Source organism: Lethenteron reissneri, unplaced genomic scaffold (genome assembly GCF_015708825.2).
Source record: "Lethenteron reissneri isolate LAM-NWPU_2019-01 unplaced genomic scaffold, ASM1570882v1 scaffold_1639, whole genome shotgun sequence".
Classification (NCBI taxonomy): Eukaryota; Metazoa; Chordata; class Hyperoartia; order Petromyzontiformes; family Petromyzontidae; genus Lethenteron; species Lethenteron reissneri.
This window is the reverse complement of record NW_026891376.1, coordinates 5637689-5662196: the sequence shown is the minus strand read 5'-3', so window position 1 is coordinate 5662196 and position 24508 is coordinate 5637689. Positions and strand designations below refer to the sequence as shown.

Genomic DNA, 24508 nt, shown 5'->3' with positions numbered 1-24508 from the left:
CAGGTGAGTGGGTCGGATTGATTGAGTGGGTGGGCAGGTGAGTGGCAGGGGAGGACCGAGCAGACCAGCGAGTAACGGCCATTGCCGCCCCCGCTTCTACAATTCCCGCCCACAGTTTTGAATCTCCTGCTAAGATTGGGGGAGCTTCCGCCAGGAGCCAAGAGCATCACAGGACTGGTGTCACTTCTGGCCGTGGCCCGCACCAATCAGCGGTTGCCGCGTCATCGGCGGTGCGATTGCCGCAAGGGGCCGCCATTTTGTTGGCTGACGGCAGGCGCGGTTCCCACCAAAAGTGACGGGGAACATCTGCCTGTGGGACGTGTGCCGGCCATCCACCCGTAACTGCTCGTCCTTAAAGAATTCTTGGCGGCGGGCGGCGACTGGACGGCCTTTCTACACCGCTTCCTCTCGCACCGCGAAATGGCGGGATGGACAGAGGAAGAGGCGCTGCGGGCACTCCCGGCCGCTCTGGACGACGACGCCCTAGTCACCCTCAACACAATTCCACGAGAGGAGCGGTCTACATTTCAGCGGGCGTTGCAACACTTGGCCGACATCTACGGCCCACCATCGGACACTCGACACTGGTTCGCCACTTGGAGGAAGGGTGAGTCAGCGACTCCCCTTGCCTTCCGCAGCGCGCTGCATGCCCTGGCGAAGGCCGCCTTCCCTTGTATGGACATCAAGGGCATCGACGTGCTTGTTTTATAAAAGATGCTGCGTGTGGTCATACATGCCGTCGATGATGGAGACGTGTTCCCTGCGCGCCACAAAATGCATACAGGCGCACTTGCTTCTTCAAGCAAGTGCTTCCAATTGATGTTCCGTGTTTCGCTGCTAACGAGGGGTCGCTGGGCCTAATTGGTCAAATTAAAGCCCAAATTTGTATTGGCGACGTGAAGTTGGCTGGACCCATTCTGGTCTCATAATCCCTCGCCGTTCCATGTTTATTAGGTACAGATTTCTTGGGCAAGATGCCTATCAAAATTCTAATTGACCAAGGCTGTATTGAATTGCCCTCCGGTCGGCGTATGCCATTCCTACCATCCCCTACCCGATTGCGCATGGCCTGAGCTACCGTTCAGGCGATGGCGTCCCAAACGGTGCGCATCCCGCCGGGTGTGCAGATGCTGGTTCCCCTTCGGCTTCAGAAACCTCTCGATTCTGGATCGACGGCGGGGGGTGTCTTGATAGGTCCTTCAAATACTGTGGTTCAGGGTTTAGAATTGGTTGGTGCGCAGACTCTGGTATCAGGGGATCGAGATCCCTTCATCCAAGTTTTGAATGCTTGCTCACGCGACGCCGGCGCTCCAGGCCGATTCGATTGTAGGCCACGTCAGAGTGGTACCTCGATCGCAACCACACTCCGACCTCGATGACCGATGGTTAGACCTACTCTGTTCTTCGGCTGGCAATTTGTCAAATTTCCAGAGGGACAAATTACGCGCTCTGTTACAAGACTTTTCCGACGTGTTTAGCAAATCAAAATTTGACATTGGATGCACTTAATTGCTAAAACACCATATTGACACGGGCAACGTTGCTCCCATCTGGCAGAACCCGGCTGAGAAAGAACATATCACGTTGGCTGTCAATGACATGTTAGCTGCCGACATCTCTCCATCCACCAGCCCATGTTGTTCTTGTAAAGAAGCATGATGGCAGCTTAAGGTTCCGTGTCGATTTTCGCAGACTTAACAAAATTTCGGTGGCCGACGCGTACCCGCTTCCCCGTATGGACGAATCCCTAGATGCCTTAGCGGGGGCACATTACTTTTCGACACTGGACCTCGTCTGGTTTTTGGCAATTGCCCCTTGACGCGGCATCAAAACCGCTTTCTGCACACCGCAGGGCCTTCACTTGCCCCCAGCAACATTCTAGCGGTTGATGAAGCTGGTTCTTGCTGGGATCCAGTGGGTCTCATGCTTGATCTGTTTAGACGACGTCATTGTCTTCAGCTGCACTTTCGATGAACACCTCGAACGGTTGAAGGCTGTTTTTATTCAAATGCGGGCAGCAAACCTTTAATTTAAACCGCAGAAGTGCCACCTCTTGCGGGAATCGGTGTGCTACCTTCGCGACATTGTCAGCCGTTCGGGCATTGCCACCGATCCAGAAAAAACTGATTGTGTTCGCACATGGCCGACCCCCACATTGGTGGGGGAAGTGCGGAGTTTTATGGGCTTTGCGTCTTATTACCAACACTTCGTGGCGGGCTTTGCTTCCATTGCTAAGCCCCTTCATGCACTGATGGCAAAAGGCATTAAGTTTCACTGAGGTGAGGTGGAGGAGGCCGCATTTAACTTGCTGCGTGATGGCTTGGTAAATGCCCCTCTCCTGAGCTACCCTAACTTTTCGTTGCCCTTCATCCTTGACACGGATGCAAGTAATACCGGTATGGGAGGAGTTTTGTCACAGGTTGTTGACGGGGTCGAACGTGTGATTGCATATGGCAGCCGGGCGGAGCAACAATATTGTGTAACTCGCCGTGAGCTGTTGGCAATTGTGTTCTTCATTCAGCATCCTGTCAACTCTCTCGCTGGTTAGAAATCCTCCAGGATTATTCATTTACGGTTAAATATTGCAAGCGCACCCAACACTGTAATGCCGATGCCTTGTCGCGTCTGCCGACGGCCGACAGGTGTGCGTGTTTTCTGGGTTCAGGACGCTGCAAGCAGCCAGTCGATAGCTTGCCCTATTACCTCGCTGCAGTGGCCGAGACGGGTCTCTGTGGGGATTCTGAGGGTATGCTCGCTCAGGATGTGTTGCTCGGCCTAACCCATGGTGATTGGGGCCGCCTCCAGATGGACGATATTTCTCTCTTCAAACTTCGTCAGGCCGGACAGTCTAAGGAGAGTGGGGCCGTGATGGTTTCGCGACATTTGTCTTTCGCGATGGCCTCTTAATGTCATGGGACGGCAGCCTGTGATGATACAACATTGTTGTGCCCACCTGCCCTGCAGGGTAAAGCTGTTTGGGCTGCACACGAGCGACTCTTTCATTTAGGGGTGCATAAAACCCTCGTCATGCTCCAACTTGACTTTTTTTGGCCAGGCATGGCTAAAGATGTGGCTGATTTACTGCAGGGCTGCACTCACTGCGCACGGCGAAAGCCGCCAGCCCGACCATCTTGCCCACCTCTGCAGTCCATTCAAGTGACCCATATCAATGGGCTTGTCGCCTTGGACGTCCTTGGACCTTTTCCTGCCACTCCCCGAGGTAACAAGTACCTGCTGGTTGGAGTGGAGTACTTCACGCGCTGGCCTATGGCTTGGCCGCTCCCCAACCAGTTGGCAGCAGCCATCGTCGATGCCTTTGTCCAGGGCTATGTTCTGGACAAAGGCTCCTGAACGGCTGCTGACCGACCAGGGAAGGAATTACTAATCTACTTTGCTGCGGGACATTTGTAACATGTTGGGCACACAGAAAATGCGTACCTCCCCGTACCACCCACAGACTGACGGCATGATCGAGCGTTTGCACAGAATGCTCACCTCCATGCTGTGTCACCAGGTGAGCCAATCGCAGCTTGATTGGATCTGCAGATCCCCAGGGTCCTGGCCGCATACAGAATGGCGCCTCATGCGGCCACCGGTTACTCACCTTTCTACTTGATGTACGGCAGAGATGTTGACCCACCCGTGGAGGTACAACTGCGCGTTAATCCGGCCCCCTAAAAATCTAAATTGACTGACCACATATGATTCAACCTTCCGAAGTTGTCTGAGGCTAGGGAAGCCGCGAGGGAAAATTCTGGCAGACGGCAACGGGCCACAGAACGGTTGCGGGGTCTTCGTGCATCCACACATGTACGGGTAAAAGGAGACAAGGCCTGGCTCCATTGCCCCCAGGTGCCATTGGCAACGTTACCAAAGTTACTCAGGCCCTGGCGGTGCCCTGTCGACATTGTCCAGGTTGTGCGTCCCCAGTGTTTTAAAGTTCAGTCGGGCCGGCGGTGTTGGTATGTCCACCCGTCGCACCTGAAACCCTTCCTCACGCCGCGCTCCTCTATTTCACCTACACATTGCGGGGCTGAGTGCGTGATGTGTCCGACGAGCCGGGTCACGTGTCCACGGAGCATAAGCCTCAGCACAGCCGTGGTGTTGCACCCCCAGATGCCGAGGGAGTGAGTTCTCAACGGCCGTCATCACCGGCCGCTCCCGTCGACAAGTGGTCAACCGCCGAGTCAGATGTTCCCCAGGCTGGGCCATTCTCCTCCGACCCTCTCACAAAACCCCCTGACCTGTACGATGGTCCTGCATCGCGGACCCACTGTAAGGCCCCAAGATTTTCGTGACCCTTCCCGCCTACCTTCGCGTCTGCCGGGTTGCCACTGTCGGTGGCCTTCCTTACGTTTGCCTTGCGCTTGGTCGGATGTGCCGTCGTTGCCGTGATTTGCACGTATCTTGCAGGGGGCGCTGCGGGGGATCGCGCGGATATTTTATTTGCTTGTGTGGGAGTGTATGTTAAATTGTACATAGTGTAATATTTGTACAGGTGGGCTGGGGTATTTATGTCAGGTTGTTCCTGCTTCTGTTGTCGTTGATTTTGAGGCACACGTACTTGTTCCGATTTTGCACGCTCTTATGGGGATAGTTGGCAGCCGGGACGGCTGGATGCTGCGAGGGGGGGGGGGGGGGTAAATGTCGTGGCATGGTTGATCGTGATCGCCACTACTCGTAGCCGGCAGTACTAGCCCTGTATCAATAGGGGGCGGAAGGGAGGCTGACCCAGCTTGTCACGAAACCTTTAAATCGAAATTTGACCCAGCTAGATTAACGATGTTAGGCCGTTGGCCCTAGGCAATCCTTGGGGAGCATCGTGACCAAGGGTGCGGACCGCATGCCCCAGGGAGGGGTCCGGGGGGATGACGTGACTCTCCAGAGCCCTGGAGAAGATTCTAAAAGGAAGGTGTGGCTAGGGGCTGAGTGAGCCAGGACTGTGTATATAAGCCGGGTTCTTGAACGGTCCCGGCAGTTGTCATCCGCCTGAAGACTGAAGAGCCTCCTGAAGGTTTGAAGAGAAGAGCCCAAAGGGCAGAGCCCAAACCCCTGGCTAGGGTCGGGCTCGAGCTTTAACCAGTGAAGACTCAAGCCTCACCAGGGTAGGCATAGAACATAGCCAGTGAGAGGCATGCTAGCCCGGGAGATACCTCCCTAGAGTATGGGGTGGAACGGGCCGTTACCTCTTTGTGTTGTAGTGTTTAATGTTATAATAAACGTGTTGCCTCCAAGAAAGTTTCCTCCCATTTTTATCCACTACAATAGTATGTATGCAAGTTGAACTTCTTTTGCACCATACCTCACCAACCACACAAATCAGAGGTGTGTCGGAAGGACAACAAACAACTGTATCATTGGTGACCCCCGGCAGGTGAGGAGGCTGCGTTGGCTGGGTCATGTAGCCCGCATGCCCAGGCACTACATGCCCCAAAAGCTTTTGTTCAACCGGATAGAGGGGGGCTAAATGGGCCCGGCACGAGCTGGAGAGGAGATGATGGGTCAGTGGGGGAGAGAGTGAGTGGGAGGGTGAGTGAGTGAGTGGGTGAGTCAATGGCACGAGCTAGAGAAGAGATGGAATGATTTAGCATAAGAGGATGTGGAGCTGAGTGGACTTGCCAATGACTGGTACCAGCGGTGTCAAGATCTGCCTCTGTGGAAGAGGCTCATGAAGGAGTGGGGGCCGACGTCCACCCCACTGCCCTCGCCGGGCAGGTGGGGCGCGACATCAGCCCCCTCCACTCCCTCCTCCACTGCGTCGATCAGCCCCCGCCAGGCCCCCGCAAACCAGGTGATCGGCCCCCCTGCGTTAGCGCGCCCTCTGAGAGACATCACTAGATCGCTGGCTCACCGCCACGCGGGGTTATTCCACACATGCACACACACCAACACTAATGCTACAGCAGCTGCGTGAACGCGCGCGCTCCTGCGGGCGGTTTATATCCTAACCCGCGCATGTACTATGACCAACACTATAGCGGCAGCGTGAACACGCGCGCCCCTGCTGATGATTATACCCTAATACGCGTACGTACCACAGTTAACACTACAGCAGCGGTGCAAACACGCGCGCACCTGCAGGCATTGCTTTTAACGAGCACCCGTGCTGCGGCTCTGCCTTCACTCTCGCCGCTCGTCCGCCCATGCAGCTGCTCCACACACACAAATCACACTGCACAAATGCTCTGTGCTAGCGTTTATTCACGGCGCAAAACCCTCTACTGCCCGGAGGAAATATTCTGCGAGCAGAAGCGAAGGGACAGAGTTAGGAGAGAACCCTGCCTATCGCTGTCTCGTGGCGGCACTCGCTGGCGTCTCACGGAAGCTGCGAGCGGCTCGAAGAGGCAGGCTGGCCGAGAGTCGGTCTGGGTCACCAAGCGGCTGGAGATCAGAAGACCCCTGAACCGTTTCGGGTTCCCCTTTTTATGCCCTGGGATTTCGAAAATCCAGGGTTACATTACGTCATCCTGCGCATCCAATCGTGGGGCTACCTTTTGATTTTCAAACGTTGCTGCTGTTACCTCGGGAATTACGTTACGCTATCTCCCGGCCCATTGTCTCAGTGCCCGCATTCCTTATCCCTGGCTCAAGCGGTTTAATCTGGGAGGCCGCTGGCTGCCGAATACACACCCGCGGTGTGCACAGGGATTTCCCTTCCACCTCCTCGTCTGCGCTGCTTGCGTAATATTTCACCCTGGCCGCTCCCCGGTGCTGTGAGCATATCTTTGCGGTTAGCCCGGTGAGCTTCTGTGCACTCCATACAATTGTAAGCCAATTTAGGGGGGGCGCAATGTCATTTGTTCTGAGGGGGGGGGGGGGGGGGCGGTCGGCCAATCTCCTGGCACCGGGAAACCGTGGGACTTCCCCTCTAGGGGCCCCTCGGATGAAAATCCGTGGTGCCAGGTGATCCCCCGCCAGGGACACTACGTGGATGCAAGTGCTGCGTGTGTGTGTGTGTGCTCAGGGTGGGGGGTAGTGGACAATCGCGGCGCTTGCGGAGTTGCTCCGCAGTCGTGGTACCACAGTACACATTAGGGGGCACAGGAGGCGCATCGGCTAGTCATCTCAGTCAGCCCATGGCACCTGGGTCTGCCCCGTGACCTCCTGCCAGTGGACGTTCGACACTTCACGTGGCCCTAAAGTGCACTAAGCCTGGCACAAGCGCCATGGTGACATCACTGCTACTTAGTGGCTAAGGTAGGTTGTTGTTGTTGTACGTATGAGTGAGTGTCTGGGTGTTTCTTTGTGTCTGTATGTATGTGTGTCTTTTTTTTGTAACTGTGAGTGTCTGTATGAGTGTCTGTGTGAGTGTGTGTATGAGAGGGTCACGTGGCCACGTGAATCCGGGTGTTGAAGATTCCGTGGAGAGAGAGAGAGGGAGAGAGAGTTGGAGAGAGAGGTGAGTAACGTGGGGTTAGGAATATTGTGTGTAGCTCTGTGTGAGTGTGTACACCTGTGTGTGTGTACCCCTGTGTGTGTGTGTACCCCTGTGTGTGTACCCCTATGTGTGTGTGTGTGCCTCTGTGTGTGTTTGTGTATCCTGTGTGTGTACCCCTGTGTGTGGTGTATCTGTGTGTATCCTGTGTGTGTACCCCTGTGTGTGTGTGTATCGCTTTGTGTGTACCCCTGTGTGTGTGTACCCCTGTGTGTGTGCACCCCTGTGTGTACCCCTGTGTGTGTGTGTACCCCTGTGTGTGTACCCCTATGTGTGTGTGTGTGCCTCTGTGTGTGTACCCCTGTGTGTGTTTGTGTATCCTGTGTGTGTACCCCTGTGTGTGTGTGTACCCCTATGTGTGTGTGTACCCTTGTGTGTGTACCCTGTGTGTGTACCCCGTGTGTGTACCCCTGTGTGTGTGTACCCCTGCGTGTGTGTACCCTGTGTGTGTGTGTGTACCCTGTGTGTGTGTGTACCCCTGTGTGTGTGTGTACCTCTGTATGTGTGTGTGTACCCCTGTGTGTGTGTGTACCCCTGTGTGTGTGTGTACTTCTGTGTGTGTGTGTACCCCTGTGTGTGTACCCCTGTGTGTGTGTGTGCCCATGTGTGTGTACCCCTGTGTGTGTGTACCCCTGTGTGTGTACCCCTGTGTGTGTGTGTGCCCTGTGTGTGTACCCCTGTGTGTGTGTACCCTGCGTGTGTGTACCCCTGTGTGTGTGTACCGCTGTGTGTGTGTACCCCTGTGTGTGTGTGTACCCCTGTGTGTGTGTGTACCCTGTGTGTGTACCCCTATGTGTGTGTGTACCATGTGTGTGTGTACCCCTGTGTGTGTACCCCTGTGTGTGTGTGTGTACCCCTGTGTGTGTGTGTGTACCCCTGTGTGTGTGTGTGTGTGTACCCCTGTGTGTGTGTACCCCTGTGTGTGTGTGTACCCCTGTGTGTGTGTGTATGCCCTGTTTGTGTGTACCCCTGTGTGTGTGTACCCCTCTGTGTGTGTGTACCCCTGTGTGTGTGTGTATCCCCTGTGTGTGTGTACCCCTGTGTGTGTACCCCTGTGTGTACCCCTGTGTGTGTTTGTGTATCCTGTGTGTGTACCCCTGTGTGTGTGTGTATCCTGTGTGTGTACCCCTGTGTGTGTGTGTACCCCTGTGTGTGTATGTACCCTGTGTGTGTACCAATGTGTGTGTGTGTACCCCTGTGTGTGTGTGTACCCTGTGTGTGTACCCCTGTGTGTGTGTGTGTGTACCCCTTTGTGTGTGTGTACCCCTGTGTGTGTGTACCCCTGTGTGTGTGTACCCCTGCGTGTGTGTACCCCTGTGTGTGTGTACCCTGTGTGTGTGTGTACCCCTGTGTGTGTGTGTATCCCCTGTGTGTGTGTACCCCTGTGTGTGTACCCCTGTGTGTACCCCTGTGTGTGTTTGTGTATCCTGTGTGTGTACCCCTGTGTGTGTGTGTATCCTGTGTGTGTACCCCTGTGTGTGTGTGTACCCCTGTGTGTGTGTGTGTACCCTGTGTGTGTACCCCTGTGTGTGTGTGTACCCCTCTGTGTGTGTGTACCCCTGTGTGTGTGTGTATCCCCTGTGTGTGTGTACCCCTGTGTGTGTACCCCTGTGTGTACCCCTGTGTGTGTTTGTGTATCCTGTGTGTGTACCCCTGTGTGTGTGTGTATCCTGTGTGTGTACCCCTGTGTGTGTGTGTACCCCTGTGTGTGTACCCCTGTGTGTGTGTGTACCCCTGTGTGTGTGTGTACCCTGTGTGTGTACCCCTGTGTGTGTGTGTGTACCCCTTTGTGTGTGTGTACCCCTGTGTGTGTGTACCCCTGTGTGTGTGTACCCCTGTGTGTGTGTACCCCTGCGTGTGTGTACCCCTGTGTGTGTGTACCCTGTGTGTGTGTGTACCCTTGTGTGTGTGTACCCCTGTGTGTGTGCCCCTGTGTGTGTGTACCCTTGTGTGTACCCCTGTGTGTGTGTACCCTGTGTGTGTACCCCTATGTGTGTGTGTACCCTGTGTGTGTACCCCTGTGTGTGTGTACCCGTGTGTGTGTGTATCCCCTGTGTGTGTGTATCCCTTTGTGTGTACCCCTCTGTGTGTGTGTACCCTGTGTGTGTGTGTACCCCTGTGTGTGTGTGTACACTTGTGTGTGTGTGTACCCCTGTGTGTGTGTGTACCCCTGTCTGTTGTCTGTTGTGGTCTCTACAGGGTGATCTTTATCTGTGGGTGTATGTATCTAGATGCACCTTTTGTCTGTGTGTGTGCGAGACAACGTGTGCTTTTTCTGTCGAGTATCTGTGTATTGTATTTGTGTCCTCGTGTCTGTGGGTTTGCGTATTTTTGTGCATGTGTTCATGTCTGTTTATATTTATGTGCACATTGTTTAGTTTTAATGTACTGAATAGAGAAGTGTGTGCGATACAGCCTCATACCTGTCGAACCCTTATCAGTGCCCTACCTTATTACAGACCAATTCAGACCTCATTGGTCACCCCGTGCCCCTTATAAATTTCAACGTTCATCCTATACAATACACTATACACAACACTATGCACTACACTATACACTACACTGCTACATACCTCTTCACTTAAAGCTTTCGTGAATGCAGGAATTTATTTTCTTTGGGTCTTTCGGTAAAGTCACGTAGATAGGTTCAAAGAAAATAACATGAAACTACGACGTTTCGATCGCAACTCAAGCGTTCGTTATAAGGAAGAAGGGGTTAGCTTCTAAAGGCAAACTGTTTATAAAGGTTTGAGATGGGCATAGCCCAAATGTCACCAGCCAATGTTAATGTAAGTGGTGGGCAGCGACCGCGACGGTGGTGGGTTTTACATCAATCAAAGGGCTGCCAAGTAAAAATTAGCATGTTAATACTTTTGCATTCTTTCGGTAAAGTCACGTAGGTAAAAAAAATAAAAATCACGACGTTTCGATTGCAACACAAGCGGTCGTCCTCAGGCAAAAATATCCAGCAGCAGAACTGCTGAACCAGGAAGAACACAGCGAGAGAGCTGCTACAACAAGGGGTTATATATGTTTGAAGTTGGTGCAGCCCAAGGGCAAGCAAGCAGAGCTGGAAAGAAGTCCCATCCCCGCATGCAAGAACGAACAGTTGTGTTAATAGGGAAGATTATGGAGAGAGAGAATTAGGGGGACAGATTAGCATGTCAAAGTTAATGAGCTTCCTTCGCCACATATGAACACCATCGCCGCACATGCGCTACAGCAGCAGTGTTAATGGAAGATTAGCACTATGTTAATGGGAGATTAGAGAGAGAATGTAGGGAGATTAGTAAGTTAAATGATACGTCTATTTTTAACACAAGCTGTGGCGCTGGCCACTGCGCTGTGAGAGGCAAGCGTGTCAACGCAAGAGAACCACCGCAATGGTGGCCATGCCAGTGAGAGACACAGCCCATAAAACAGCAAGAACCATCGATACATCGAATTAAGGGAGCCATGTTAGTGAGGCCCCAGCCCGTTAATGCAAAGGCATCCTTCCTGCCAAACGGCAGAAGGATGGAAGCATCACAGCAAATTATGACTTAACCTGGTTAATAACGTCCTTCCAATGATTGCTCAGCTTATACCCTACTTCTCGGTTGAAATTGTCTCTATTTATATATCTGGATGGCTTCATGAACAAATCTTTGATGGTTGCCCGAAGGTTTGCAAAGTACCTTGATCTCGGGAAAAAAATATTGTGCGAGCCCAAAGTGTTATCACAGTGATCAGCCACGGCAGAGGTATTGGTTCTGCCTTGTGTTTGCGAACACGGTCCGAGACATGTCGTTTCGTTTCCCCAATATAACTGCTGCCGTAGACACAACTTAGTTTGTAGACACCAGGGTATTGCATGTCAGGAATGACATCCTTCACAGATCGGATCAAATCACGGATTTTGTGTACTGTATTGAATCGGACCTGGACCTTATGTTTGTTTAAGATTTTGGAAATATTTTTGGTAACACCTGCTATGTATGGCAAGGTGATGGTTTGTATTGGGTCCTCAGGTGGTTGTCTCCCCATGGTTACAGATACAGCTTTGCGGATTGTGCGATCTGAGTATCCATTCATCTTGAGGGCTTGGTGTACGTGCTCCAGTTCACTGGCTAGGTGGTGCTGGTCGGAAGATGCAATGGGCCCTATGGTGTAATGTTTTGATAAGGGAATTATTCTGTGCCGGGTGGTGGTGGGAATTGGGTTTCAGATAGGAATCTGTGTGGGTGGATTTCCTGTCGACAGAGTGTCCCAACGAGCCATCAGGCCTCTTCTTGATCAAAACATCCAGGAATGCTAGCTTGCCATCATTTCCACATCCATGGGTAATTTGATGGATAGGTGTATGGAATTTGATGTGGTTGAAACATTGGTTCAGTGCTGGCTGGCCATGTGGCCAGATGACGAAAGTGTCATCAACGTTTCTCTTCCACAGGGAAGGACGTAGAGTGGATATCAGGATGGCATCTGTTTCAAATTTCTCCATGAAAACATTCGCTACCACTGGTGATAAGGAGAACCCATATAGGGGTACCTTCATTTTGTTTGTAGAATGTAACATTCCAGGTGAAGTAAGTGTTGGTAAGGCAGTGCCTCGCCAAAGTTGGTACATCAGGATTCAGTCCATGTTGGACCAAGTTTTCAATGATTGCTATGGTGTCAGGTACAGGTACCTTGGTGAACAGAGAGACTACATCGAAACTGACAAGCAAATAATCTTCCGGAGACAGGGAAATGTCCTTGATTAGAGAAACTAAGTGAGCTGAGTGATATACTGCCGAGGTGGACTTGCCCGTGAATGGAAGCAGGGTCTCAGACAGAATTCGGGCCAGTTTGTAGGTAGGTGAGTTGATGGTGGATGCGATAGGGCGGAGTGGAGTTACTTCTTTATGGATTTTTGGAAGGCCATAAAATCTGGGTGGTCTAGCAGCCGAAGGTTTTAGGGAGAGCTGCTTGGTCGGTTCGATTAGAAAAGTCGAATTAGTGATGATGTTATTGGTTTTTGTGGCCAGGCGGTTGGTAGGATCTTTGTTGATTTTGGTATAACTGCCATCATTAAGAAGGTCCTGGATTTTGTTGTTGTATGTGGTTTTATCCATGCTGACAGTGGCATTGCCCTTGTCGGCTGAGAGGATGACAATGTCATCTCTTTTTTTTTACGTAAGATGTTAATGTAAGATTGTTGAGTGGCCTCCACGGCCAGCGCCCCGAGGTGGCTATGTTAATGTGGGAGATTAGCATGTTAATGGAGACTGCAGAGCAGCAACCTCGAGCTCAGTGAGCGAGGTGGCTGTGTTAGTGTGAAAAATTTAACCTGTTAATGTAAAATCAGAGAGTTGAATCAGAGCCGTTTTTCGGCTCTCTGATTTTACATTAACACAAATTTAACCTGTTAATGTAAAATCAGAGAGCCGAATCAGCGAGCCGTTTTTCAGTTCTCTGATTTTATATTTTATTTGAACCTATCTATGTGACTTTACCGAAATACCCAAATAATATGAATACTACATACCTTATTACAGACCAATTCAGAACTTATTGGTCACCCTGTGCCCCTTATAAATCTCAACGTTCATCCTATACAGTCCCATCACAAGGGAGAAACATAAACAGACAATTTTTTGGTTTCCCGTATTGAAACGGCTGCACACCGTATGGACCTGAAAACTCAGTTTCTATGTACAAGGATACGGAGCAAACCATATGGGTTGCCAGGTATGCAGCCTCGTGTGGATTACTGTCTGCTGTTCACTAGCATGGTGTACTGTAGCATGGTGTACTGTAGCATGTGGTGTACTGCATTGTGTATACTGTAGAGTGTGGCGTACTGGTGTCTGGCAAAATCAACCCCCTACCTCCTCGTGGTGCCGGGCGGCAAGGCTGTGGTGGGCAGTGCCGTGGGGGGAGGGCCAATTTAAATTGGCCATTCCCCTCATGGCGTTTGTAACCACCACAGCGGCCAAATGGGGGCTCCGGATGACCGCGAGGGGCTGGTAACCCTTCCACCTGGAAATTAATTACCACTAAACCACGACGGAAAATTTTTATTAATAAGCTTGTGCCGGAGGCCCCGGCGGGACAGGCGTCTATGACGTCTCCTGGCCAAACCCCATTTGGCAGAGCCCGGAGACTGAATCCTTACCCTCGGGGCTCCTACAGAAACAACAAAAAAACACTACATGTGGTCAAGTGGAATGTTCGAACGCTCACTGCGGAGGAGAGGCTGCCACTCCTCTGTCAGGAGCTGGACCGGTACCGCCTGGACCTCTGTGGTATTCAGGAGGTCCGGTGGACCGGCTCTGGTTCCTTCCACCATGAAGGGTGGACAGTCCTCTTTTCGGGGCAGGAGACTGCCAAACAACAGGGAGTGGCTCTTCTTATGAACAACAGAATGAAGGGGGCGTGGGAGCGTGGCGGTGAGGTGTGGGATGCTGTAAGCCCCAGACTACTTTGGGCTCGCCTTTCCATCAACCAGAGGCGAGGAGTCGTGGTTACTTATGCCCCCACTGAAGACGAACATCCGTGGAGGGATGCAGGCAAGGCCGATGAGTCAGATGCCTTCTATGACCTCCTGTCACAGGTGCTAGCTAAAGTGGCCCCATGGGATAGAGTCATCTTGCTGGGTGACTTCAATGCCCGAGTTGGTCATGATGCTGGCACGTGGTCTGGAGTGATTGGAAGGCATGGGCCAGATAAGCTCAATAACAACGGCAGGAGGCTGCTCGATTTTTCTGCAGCCTATGGGTTTGTAATTACCAACACACTCTTCCGGCATCGGCGCATCCACACAACATCATGGATGCATGCCGGGTCAAAGCAAGAACATCTGCTGGACTACATAGCGACGGAACAGCGGATGCGGGCCCATGTCCTTGACACCAGGACCTACCGTAGAGCTGATCTGCCCACTGACCATCAACTGTAAGATGCGCCTGCCATTCCTACACTCCAGTGGTGGGTGTACACCCAAGACCCCATTCAAACCCTCAGTGGCATGGTCTTAGCTAGCTGATGAAAGTTTCAAGTGAGAATTTCATCATCCCTTCTGGCTAGGGTTGGCATCGTCCCTACTCGTCCTGATGTCGAGGGAAAATGGGCGAGATTTAGGACTGTGGCTCATGCAGCTTCAATGGCTGCTTTGGTGACACGGTCCAGACCTCACCAGAAACCCTGGCTGACAGAGGAGGTGTTCAAGCTGGCTGAGAAAAAGCGACAGACCCACTCTCATTGGCTACAGCATCCCACGTCGGAGAATGAGGAGGCTTACCGTAACCTTTGCTTGGAGGTTCAGAGAGCCATGAGGCACTGCAAGGATGAGTGGAGGTTGCAGGTTGCTGAGGAGATGGAGTCTACCTCAATGGCCCGTGATCACAAATTGCTCTTTAATTCCATAAAAAAGTAACCTGTAGCGCCACACATATTACCATCATTAGGGGAAAGAACGGTGATCCAATTTCCGACCCCCAGGAACAGGTTTGCAGATTTGCTGATCATTTCTGAGGTCCTGTGGGAGGGGAAATCCCTCAGCCTGGAAAACAGCATGGAACAAAGTGGGGATGACCCTGCCGAGGCTGCGGTGCCTCAAATATTGGAAGAAGAAGTCACCCCCTGTGAGTGGCTGGCTGAGGTGCCATCTGTTGAGGAAGTACCAGAGTCTGAGACCAGGAAAGACATCGGGCAGAGATGATCTCCCAAGCAAAATGCTGAGGGAGGATGACGTTTGTGCACTGACTGCCCTAATGACATCATAACATTAACAGGCTAAATGTTTCACTAACACAGCCACTATTGCGGTGGTTTTCTTACATTGCCATGCTAATCTCTCACAATACAATGGCCACCTCCACAGGATTATTCAACATCGCCTTGTTAGGTAGACTGAGGAAAGGCTTGCAGAGCCCCAATGTGGTTTCAGGAAAGGGCGGTCCTGCACATATGCCATATTTTCTGTCCGTCTGCTACAGCAGAGATGTAGGGAATTCCAACAAGATCTACAGTATATCTCTGCTTTATTGACCTGGTCAAGGCCTATGATACCATCAGTAGGCCTGGGCTCTGGGTTGCTCTTCGTGCTTTCAGAGTCTCTGACCCTCAGCTCACGATCATTAAGGACCTTCATGATGGTGAGCGGGCCCGGATAAAACTACGTGGCCAGGAGTCAGAGCCATTCCCTGTACACCTTGGGGTGCAACCGGGATGTCCTCTGGCTCCCACATTATTTAACATCTATTTCGACCACGTAGTTCGTGAAGCCTTCAATAGCTGTACCGGAGGAATTTCTATTTGGTACAGATACAACGGGAAGCTGATCGATGGCCGGGTGCGGTCAAGGGATGTCTCCCTATTGCTCAACCATGTTATGTATGCCAATGATCTGGTAATTGGTGCTCACTCAGAGGAGGAGTAGGAGGCGCTGCTGCTGAATCTGGAGCTTGCCACTAGGAGGTGGGGCTTTACCATTAGCCCCACCAAAACTAAGCACCTGCCTTGGTATTTTGTACCATCGGACACTCCACCCCACAACTCCCAATTGGTGATAGGGCAGTTGTGGAGAGAGTGGAGAGTTTCCCATACCTGGGCAGTGTGATCATGACAGGCTCCGGTTTAACAGCAGAGGTCTCACTCTGAATCAGTCGAGTGGCAATATCTTTTCATTGGTTGCATAATGCTGTGTGGAAGCAACCTGGTCTGTCACTCCGCACGAGGCTTCCGGTCTTTTCGGCCACGGTCATGCCCTCCCTTCTCTATGCTTGTGAAACGTGGACCCCCCCCCCCCACTCCCCTGGAACATCTTGGCGGGTTAGAAACATTCAGGCTGGCTTGTCTATGATCCATCCTGGGTTTAACCCAGCTGGATTGCGTGAGAAGCTCATAAGTCTTCGAAAGATCTGGACTATGTCCCAATTGTGAGCTCCTACAGCAGGCAAGGCTGCATTGGGTAGATCATGTAGCCCGCATGCCCAGCCACCGCATGCCTAAACTGATTTTTTTGGCCAGATAAAGGGGGCTAAACGGGCATGGCACGGGCTAGAGAAGAGACTGAACGATGTCATACAAGTGGATGTGGAACTGAGTGGACTTGCCGTTGATTGGTACCAACGGTGTCAAGATTGGCCTCTGTGGAGGAGGCTGATGAAGGAAGCTACTAGACAGTTGGAGGCAGTCGCCCTCCACCAACAATGGAAGGCAGAGGAGCGATAATCACAACAATGAGCGGAGCGCCGGGTGGATAAAACACAGCAAAAGGTCACATAGTAGGGGAGCACAGGTGGTGATTCTGCCAGTCATCTCAGTCGGTAAACCCATGGCACCTGCTGGGTCTGTCCCGTGCCCTTCGGCCAACAGTGATCCCTCGACACTTAACGTGGCCTTTAATTGCACCTGGCCTGCATGTGGCCTGGCACAGGTACCGTGGTAACGTCACCACCACCTAGTGACGATCGGTGGCTGTTGTTGTTGGTGAGTACTGTGTATGAGTGAGAGTGTGTGAGCGAGTGTGAGTTTATGTTAGTGTGTGAGTGGGTGTGTTTGATCCCCCCCCCCAATTCACCCCCTCCTTCCCTTCTCTCCCCCTGTCCCCTCCTCCCTCCGTCCCCCCTCCTATCCCCCCCTCCCTCCCCTCCCTTCCTCCCTCCCTCCCCCCTCATTAGATGGCCTCAGCTACTGACCCCAAGCAGCAAGTTCGAGGAGGAGGTGGTGGTGGTGGTGGAGGAGGTGCTGGTGAACTAATAGCTGTAGGCGAAGCTGGAGGTGGAGCTGGAGGGGTGGAGCAGCCCTTCGACTTGATGTTCAAGCTGCTGATCATAGGCAACAGCGGGGTGGGGAAAACGTCTCTGCTCTTCCGCTATGCGGAGGACTCTTTCACGGCCGCTTTCGTCTCCACAGTGGGCATCGACTTTAAGGTGAAGACGCTGAGACGCGGCGGCAAGACCATAAAACTCCAGATCTGGGTGAGTAGCTGGGTGGGACGGTGGGTGGGTGGGAGGGATGGTGGGTGGGTGGGTGGGACGGTGGGTGAGTGGGTGGATCGGTGAGTGGGTGGGTGGATAGGTGGGACTGTTGATGAGTGGATGGGTGGGTGAGTGGGTGGGTGAATGGCTAGGTGGGTGGGTGGGTGAGTGAGTGAATGGGTGCGTGTGGGTCAGTGAGTGGGTGGGTGGGTGAGTAGGTGAGTGGGTAGGTGAGTCAAATGGTTGGTGGGTGAGTGAAAGGGTTGGTGAGTGGGTAGGGGAGTGAGTGGGTGAGTGGGTTGGAGGGTGTGTGGGTGGGTGAGTGGGTTGGAGGGTGAGGGGACGGGTGGGTGGGTGAGTGGGTGAGAGGGTGTGTGGGTGGGTGAGTGAGCGAATGGCTGGGTAGGCCAGTGGGTAATTGGTTAAGTGGGTGAGTGGGTGGCTGTATGAGTGAGTGAGAGAGTGGGTGCACCGAGCATGGCACCGACTGTGCACGTGTCAGGATACCGCGGGTCAAGAGCGTTACCGCACCATCACCACCGCCTACTACCGTGGCGCCATGGGGTTCCTGCTGGTGTACGACATCACTAGCCAGGAGTCCTTCACAGCCATCACCGACTGGTACCACCATCACGACTACCATCACCATCACTACCGTCACCACTACCACCACCACTACCACCATCACCACTACCATCACCATCACTACCATCACCTCCATCACTGCCATCCAATACCATCATCACTACCATGACCACTACCACTACTACCATCACGACTACCACCATCATCACCATCACTGCCGTCACTACCATCATCACTATTATCATCACTACCATCATCACTACCATCACCACCATCACTATTATCTCCATCAGCAATACCATCTCTACCACCATCACGACCACCATCACTCCCAGCACCACTACCACCATCAACTCTACCATCATCATCACCGAAATCACCACCATCACTACCATCACCACTACTATCACCACCACTACTATCATCACTACCATGACCACTACCACCATCACCATCATTATCACCACCACTACCATCACCACTACCACCATCACCACCATCACTGCCATCACTACCATCATCACTATTATCACCACTACCACCATAAACTACCATCACCACTATCATCATCATCACTACCATCACCACCATCATCACCAGCATCACCACTACCATCACCACAACTATTATCATCACTACCATGTCCACTACCACCATCACCATCACTACCACCACCACCACTACCATCACCACCACCACTACCATCACTTTGATCACTAGCATCACCACCACCATCACTGCCATTACCGTTACGACCACCACTACCATCAGCACACTTCCTCCGCCTTCACCAATTAACCACCATCATCTTCGCCCCCTATTTGTAGACTAACCCACAGAGACAGTTGCCACTACCTTGCCTGGTACGCAGGAGGTTGTGGGTTCGATCCCGACCCTCACGATGCCTGCTGCTGGATATTTGGAGTCTGCATGTAGCTCTCACCCCGTGGAAATGTTAACTACCTCGCCTGGTATTCAGGAGGTCGTGGGTTCGATTCCGTGACCCTGACGATGCCTGCTAATTTTTCTCCGGTCCCTTCGCTTTTATCCTCCACATTTATAATCAACGTCATGAGTTTAGAGTAGTTGGCTGCCGCTATGAATTTCCACAGGATGATGATATCAGTTATTTGGTTGATCTATCATTCATGATTGTCAGGTGTCTTCTTTAAAAAGGGATAGCTACATTGCTAAGTGGGGCCTTACCTAGTACAATAAAAATTGTTTATCACAAATTATAGCTCAACTAAATGTGGCATATCATCGTGTAGAAATGTATAGCAGCAGCCCAATACTGTAAACACACAGAGATGCATAGATATCCATAGAGACCCATAGAGATATATATATAGACCCTTAGAGACACATAGAGATACATAGAGACCCTGAGAAACACAGAGACCAATAAACTAAACAATTTTTTTTTATTTTACCAAGTAAGGCCCACTGAGCTGTATAGTTCTTTTTCAAAAGCGACCTGGCGATCAAATGATAGCTCAACAAAGTCGATTATCGTCACGTGGAAATTCATAGCAGCAGCCAAATTCTCAAAACGCGTGGTGATGTTGATTCTAATTGTGGAGGGGAAAAGTGGAGTGCCCGGAGAAAAATCTACACGACCACGGGGAAAGAGAGAGACGCAGACTCCATATATACATCAGCAGGCATCGTCAGGGTCACGGGATCAAACCCACGATCTCCTGCATACCAGGTGAGGTAGTTAACATATCCACGGGAAGAGAGAGACTCAGATTCCAAATATACATCATCAGGCATCTATAGGGTCACGAGATCGAACCCACGAACTCCTGCATACCAGGTGAAGTAGTTAAAATCTCCACGGGGAGAGAGAGACTCAGACTCCAAATATACAGCAGCAGGCATCGTCAAGGTCACGGGATCGAACCCACGAACCTTCTGCATACCAGGCGAGGTAGTTAACATCTGGCAGGGTCGGAGATCGAACCAACAACCTCCTGCATACCAGGCGAGGTAGTCAACATCTCCACTGGGAGAGATAGACACACAAAAAGTCCAAGTATACAGCAGGCATCGTCAGGGTCACGGGATCGAACCCACGAAACCTCTTGCACCTCAGGCGAGGTAGTTAACATCTCCTAGCTAGCATGGCGTATGGCTCAGAGAGGCCTTCATCCAACAGGAGTTTTATCAAGGGCTGAGGGCAAACTAAACTCTGTCTAACTTAAGACATGGGTGTTCTCGTAATGATCTGGTTTAATGTTATGTCGTAATTAGCCACACAATGCACGTTGATTCTAAATGTGGAGGAAAATATTCGAGCGACCACCACGGGGAGCGAGAGAGACGAAGACTCCAAATATACAGCAGCAGGCATCGTCAGTTACGGGATCGAACTCACGAACCTCCTGCATACCGGGCGAGGTAGTCAACATCTCCACTGTGAGAGAGAGACATACACACAGTCTCCACGTATACGGCAGCAGGCATCGTCAGTTACGGAATTGAACCCACGAACCTCCTGCATACCAGTCGAGGTAGTCAACATCTCACCCTCCCCCCTCCTCCCTCCCCTGGTGTCCTCCTCTAGGGCGACTCAGATCACCGCCTACTCCTGGGACAGCGCCCGGGTGATTGTTGTTGGCAACAAATGCGACCTGGAGCCGGAGCGAGTGGTGGCGACCGACACGGGCAAGCGACTGGCGGAGCAACTCGGTAAGAAAGACGCAGAAGAAGACACACCTCACCCCTCTTTCACCACCACGACCATCATGCAACCTTGACAGGGGCAAGGCTACACAACAGCAGTTATCACTACCCCTACTGGCACCAAACTAACGCACAAGGACAGCTACCACTGGGTGTGCCCGTAGGGTAGGCTATACAATGGAAATCGCTACCCCTGCTGGCACCAAACTAACGCACAGGGACAGCTACCACAGGGTGTGCCCCTAGGGTAGACTACACAGCAGCAGTCATCGCTACCCCTACTGGCACCAAATTAACGCACAGGGATAGCTACCGCTGGGAGTGCCTCTAGGTTAGGCTACACAGCGGACCAATCAGTTTCAAGGACAATGCATATATTATCAGAGTTTGCATTTTGACCACAAGTATTGTGGTTAACGCACACATGATTCCTCATAAAAAGGTTTCAGTTTTGTTGCCAGAAAAAAGGGGGAAAACCCTATTATAATATGTTTGTACTGGCAAAGGAGGTCTAATGATGATTTTCTTTTCGTTGAGGTCTGAATTGAGGCCGCCATCTTGTTCCTTCTCAGTCGCCGCCCTCTTGATGTGTCTCACTCGTCCCTTGGTCCATCCCCCGAGGAGAGGGGGGGGGTCCCATCTATCACGCAGCGGTTGAACTTACGGCTCTCGATCCAAACAGGCAACTAGACATAGAGACGGGGTTGTTCGTATCTCTGGAAGTTCGTAAATCGAATGCCCGTAAGTAGAGGAGGCCCTGGATAAACTCAAATGGAGATGCTCGCGGCTGGTAAACAGGTATGCAGAAGTCAATCTGGGTGTGCTCACATCTCGCGGTTGGTAAATTCGCGGTTTACAAGGGATCACTGTATGAACATAAGCGTTATCAAAAGGTATATAAAGCTAATAACGTATCGTCGGGGAATACAATCCACACTAAAAAAGGCAAAAATAAAATCGCGAATAAACAAAACTTGCAGAGGTGAATTCAGGAGTTCTGTGTATAGACAACTATCTCTCTCTCACTCCCCCCATCCCCCTCTTCTCCACTCTCCCCCATGCTCCTTCATTCTCTCCCCCCCTCTCCCTTCCCTTTCATCTGATCTTCTCCCTCCGACTCATCCCCCCCTCTCCCCACCTCTCCCTCCCGCTCGCTCTCCCTACTTACCTCCCTTCCCCTAATCCCCCTTCTCCCTCGTCCCAACCCTCTCCCCGCTCTCCCCCTCATCCTCACTCTTCCCACCCCCCCCCACACCCCCTTCTCCCCTCTCTCTGGGGGCCGTGGAGGCTTCGGCTTCCGTGAGACGAGCTCCAAGGAGAACCTCGGCGTGGCCGAGACCTTCGACGCACTCGTGGACCTTGTCTGCGAGAGACTCCCCTCCGCCTCGTCGGACAATGCTGGCCGGGGGGATGCCCCGGTGATCCTGGCGGGAGGGGCCCACGCTCAGCAGGCCTGCTCCTGCTGATATGACGCTCTCGGCCTTGCCCACACCACCGCATCGACAGAACTGCCATCGCAGCCTGCGTCGTGACTCACTGACTCACCAAGTCACTCGCACAGCCTTGCTCAGACCACCGGATCAACAGAACTGCCATCGCGTGCGGTGACTCGCTGACTTACCCACTTACACCCAAAGTCACTCGCACAGCCTTGCCCACATCACTGCATCGACAGAACTGCCATCACGGCATGCATGTAGGGAATCACTAAGTCAGCCACTCGCACAGCTTTGTTCGCACATCCGAATCGACAGAACTGTCATGGTGTGTGGCCACTCATTGGCTTATCCACTCACCCACTCAGCTTTGTCCAGACCACCGGCCTAGACAGAATTTCCATCACAGCATGTGTGTGGCAGCTCACTCACTAAGTCTCTAGCACAGCCTTGCCAACACCACCGCATTGACAGAACTGCCACGCCATGTAGTGACTTACAAACTCACACCCACTGACTCATTAAGTCACTCAGTCTTGCCCAAACCGCCAGCACTACAGAACTACCGTCGCGTGTGGCGACTCGCTGACTTACCCACTCACTCACGTGCACAGCCTTGCCCAAACCACCGGCTTGACATAAATGCTATCGCGTGTGTGGCGACTCATTGACTCACACCCACTCACTCAGCCTTGCCCAGACTATCGGATTCATAGAACTGCTATCATGGCGTGTGGTGACTCGCTGACTTCACCCACTCACTCAGTCAATTGGACAGCCTTGCCAAGACCACCGGATTGACAGAACTGTCATCACGGAGTGGGTGTGAGTTTGTGATTCTACACTTGCCAAATCACTCACACGGCCTTGTGCAGATCACCGGCTCCGAAGAACTTCAATCGTGTGTGGTGACTTACAAACTGGCACTGATTCGCTGACTCTTCCATAACACCGAGTCACTCGCACACATTTTTGTGTGTTAGTTGTCCTTCCCCCGCACCTCTGATTATATTATCACGAAGTTCAATGTACATACAAACTAATATACACTACACTAATATACACTTTACACAACACTACTACATTGGAAACTATTCTTTTTAGAACTACTTGTTGTGTTACATTTTTTTGTCCTTCCCCCGCACCTCCGATTAGCACGATTGGCTACATACGGTGCGAAATAAGTTCAACATACACACATACTACTGTAGACTATACACTACACTATACACTACACATACTAAACTTTACACTATGGGCAGTCCTCGGGTTACGAACCCAAGTCGTTCCTGAGACCCGTTCGTAAGTCCAACGGTTCGTAAGTCGGAATAAAATAATGCACTGTTTTTTAAATGCCCAGACGGTCAGTGTTATGAAATGTGTTACGGTTCAACAAAAATGGAAGCATCGTTAAAATCATAATTAGGAAGATATGTTATACATTTTCAGGCAACACCGTAAAAAAACATTACTGTATAGTAAGTAAAACATAACATTAAGTCACGTAAATGCATATATATATTTTATTTTCACTTACCTTGAGTCCTGATTCTAGCTTGTAGTCGGAAGGGGGACAATGAGGCACCACAATTGCGTACACACAGACAATGGGCACACACACACAGACAATAGGCACACACACACAGACAATGGGCACACACACACAGACTATAGGCACACACACAGACAATGGACACACACACAGACAATGGGCACACACACAGACAATGGGCACACACACACAGACAATGGGCACACACACAGACAAGGGGCACACACAGAGACACACAGACACCCCAACGACAACGATCTCCCATGTAGCCTTAACAGGCTGTCGGGACGAGTGCTGTTAGCGAGCAACGCCTATGAAGGCCGGCACTGTGGCACACGAGGTCAGTGGTCAGCGCCACGCCCGGCTGCCTTTGTCTCCCCTGCGGCGATGTTTACACACCGCACCCGCTATTCCTTTGAGGCTGAGTCAACCGAGTGGAGGCCCAGGACTGGTTCAGATAATCTTCACAGGTATTGATCGTGAGTGAGAATTGTCTGATGCCACAGCATCGAAGCCACTCTGCTGGCGCCGCCCCCCCTGCACCCTCGACAACTGCACCCTGGCCCCAAAACATCCCCCCTCTACCCCACGATTGAATACACTCACTCACAAGTAGTGTCCTCATTGGGGATCACCGGGGTCTATCAGTTGGGTTTTACTTCGAGGATTCCGAGGAATGTCCACCTGTGTCCTGGGTCCAGGAGTTTGGCTCTACCCAACAGGGTAGTTTACATTGAAGCGTCCCTGAATTGGCTTGACAGTGGTATGGGCACACAAAAAAGGGGCCGTCCATAAATGACGTCACGCACCTGGGGGGGGGGGAGGGTCAGACATTTGTGACGATGTGTGACGAGGGGGGGGGGGG

At 51.9% G+C, this 24508-nt stretch overlaps 1 protein-coding gene across 1 annotated transcript; it reads left to right on the top strand.

Moving 5' to 3' along the window:
* The first annotated feature begins 7367 nt into the window (after window positions 1–7367).
* Window positions 7368–24425, top strand: LOC133338982 (ras-related protein Rab-3D-like). Its single transcript, XM_061547116.1, has 5 exons — window positions 7368–7399; window positions 17083–17382; window positions 17885–18003; window positions 20537–20661; window positions 21943–24425. Exons 2-5 carry the CDS (start codon window positions 17083–17085, stop codon window positions 22119–22121), a joined length of 723 nt encoding a protein of 240 aa, XP_061403100.1. The 5' UTR covers window positions 7368–7399; the 3' UTR covers window positions 22122–24425.
* The last annotated feature ends 83 nt before the right edge of the window (window positions 24426–24508 follow it).

Coding starts and splice junctions, on each gene's coding strand:
- LOC133338982 (XM_061547116.1), top strand. CDS start 17,083: ATGGCCTCAGCTACTGACCCCAAGCAGCAAGTTCGAGGAGGAGGTGGT. Junction 18,004..20,536: donor TTCACAGCCATCACCGACTG/GTACCACCATCA, acceptor GTCCTCCTCTAG/GGCGACTCAGATCACCGCCT. Junction 20,662..21,942: donor GCGACTGGCGGAGCAACTCG/GTAAGAAAGACG, acceptor GGGGCCGTGGAG/GCTTCGGCTTCCGTGAGACG.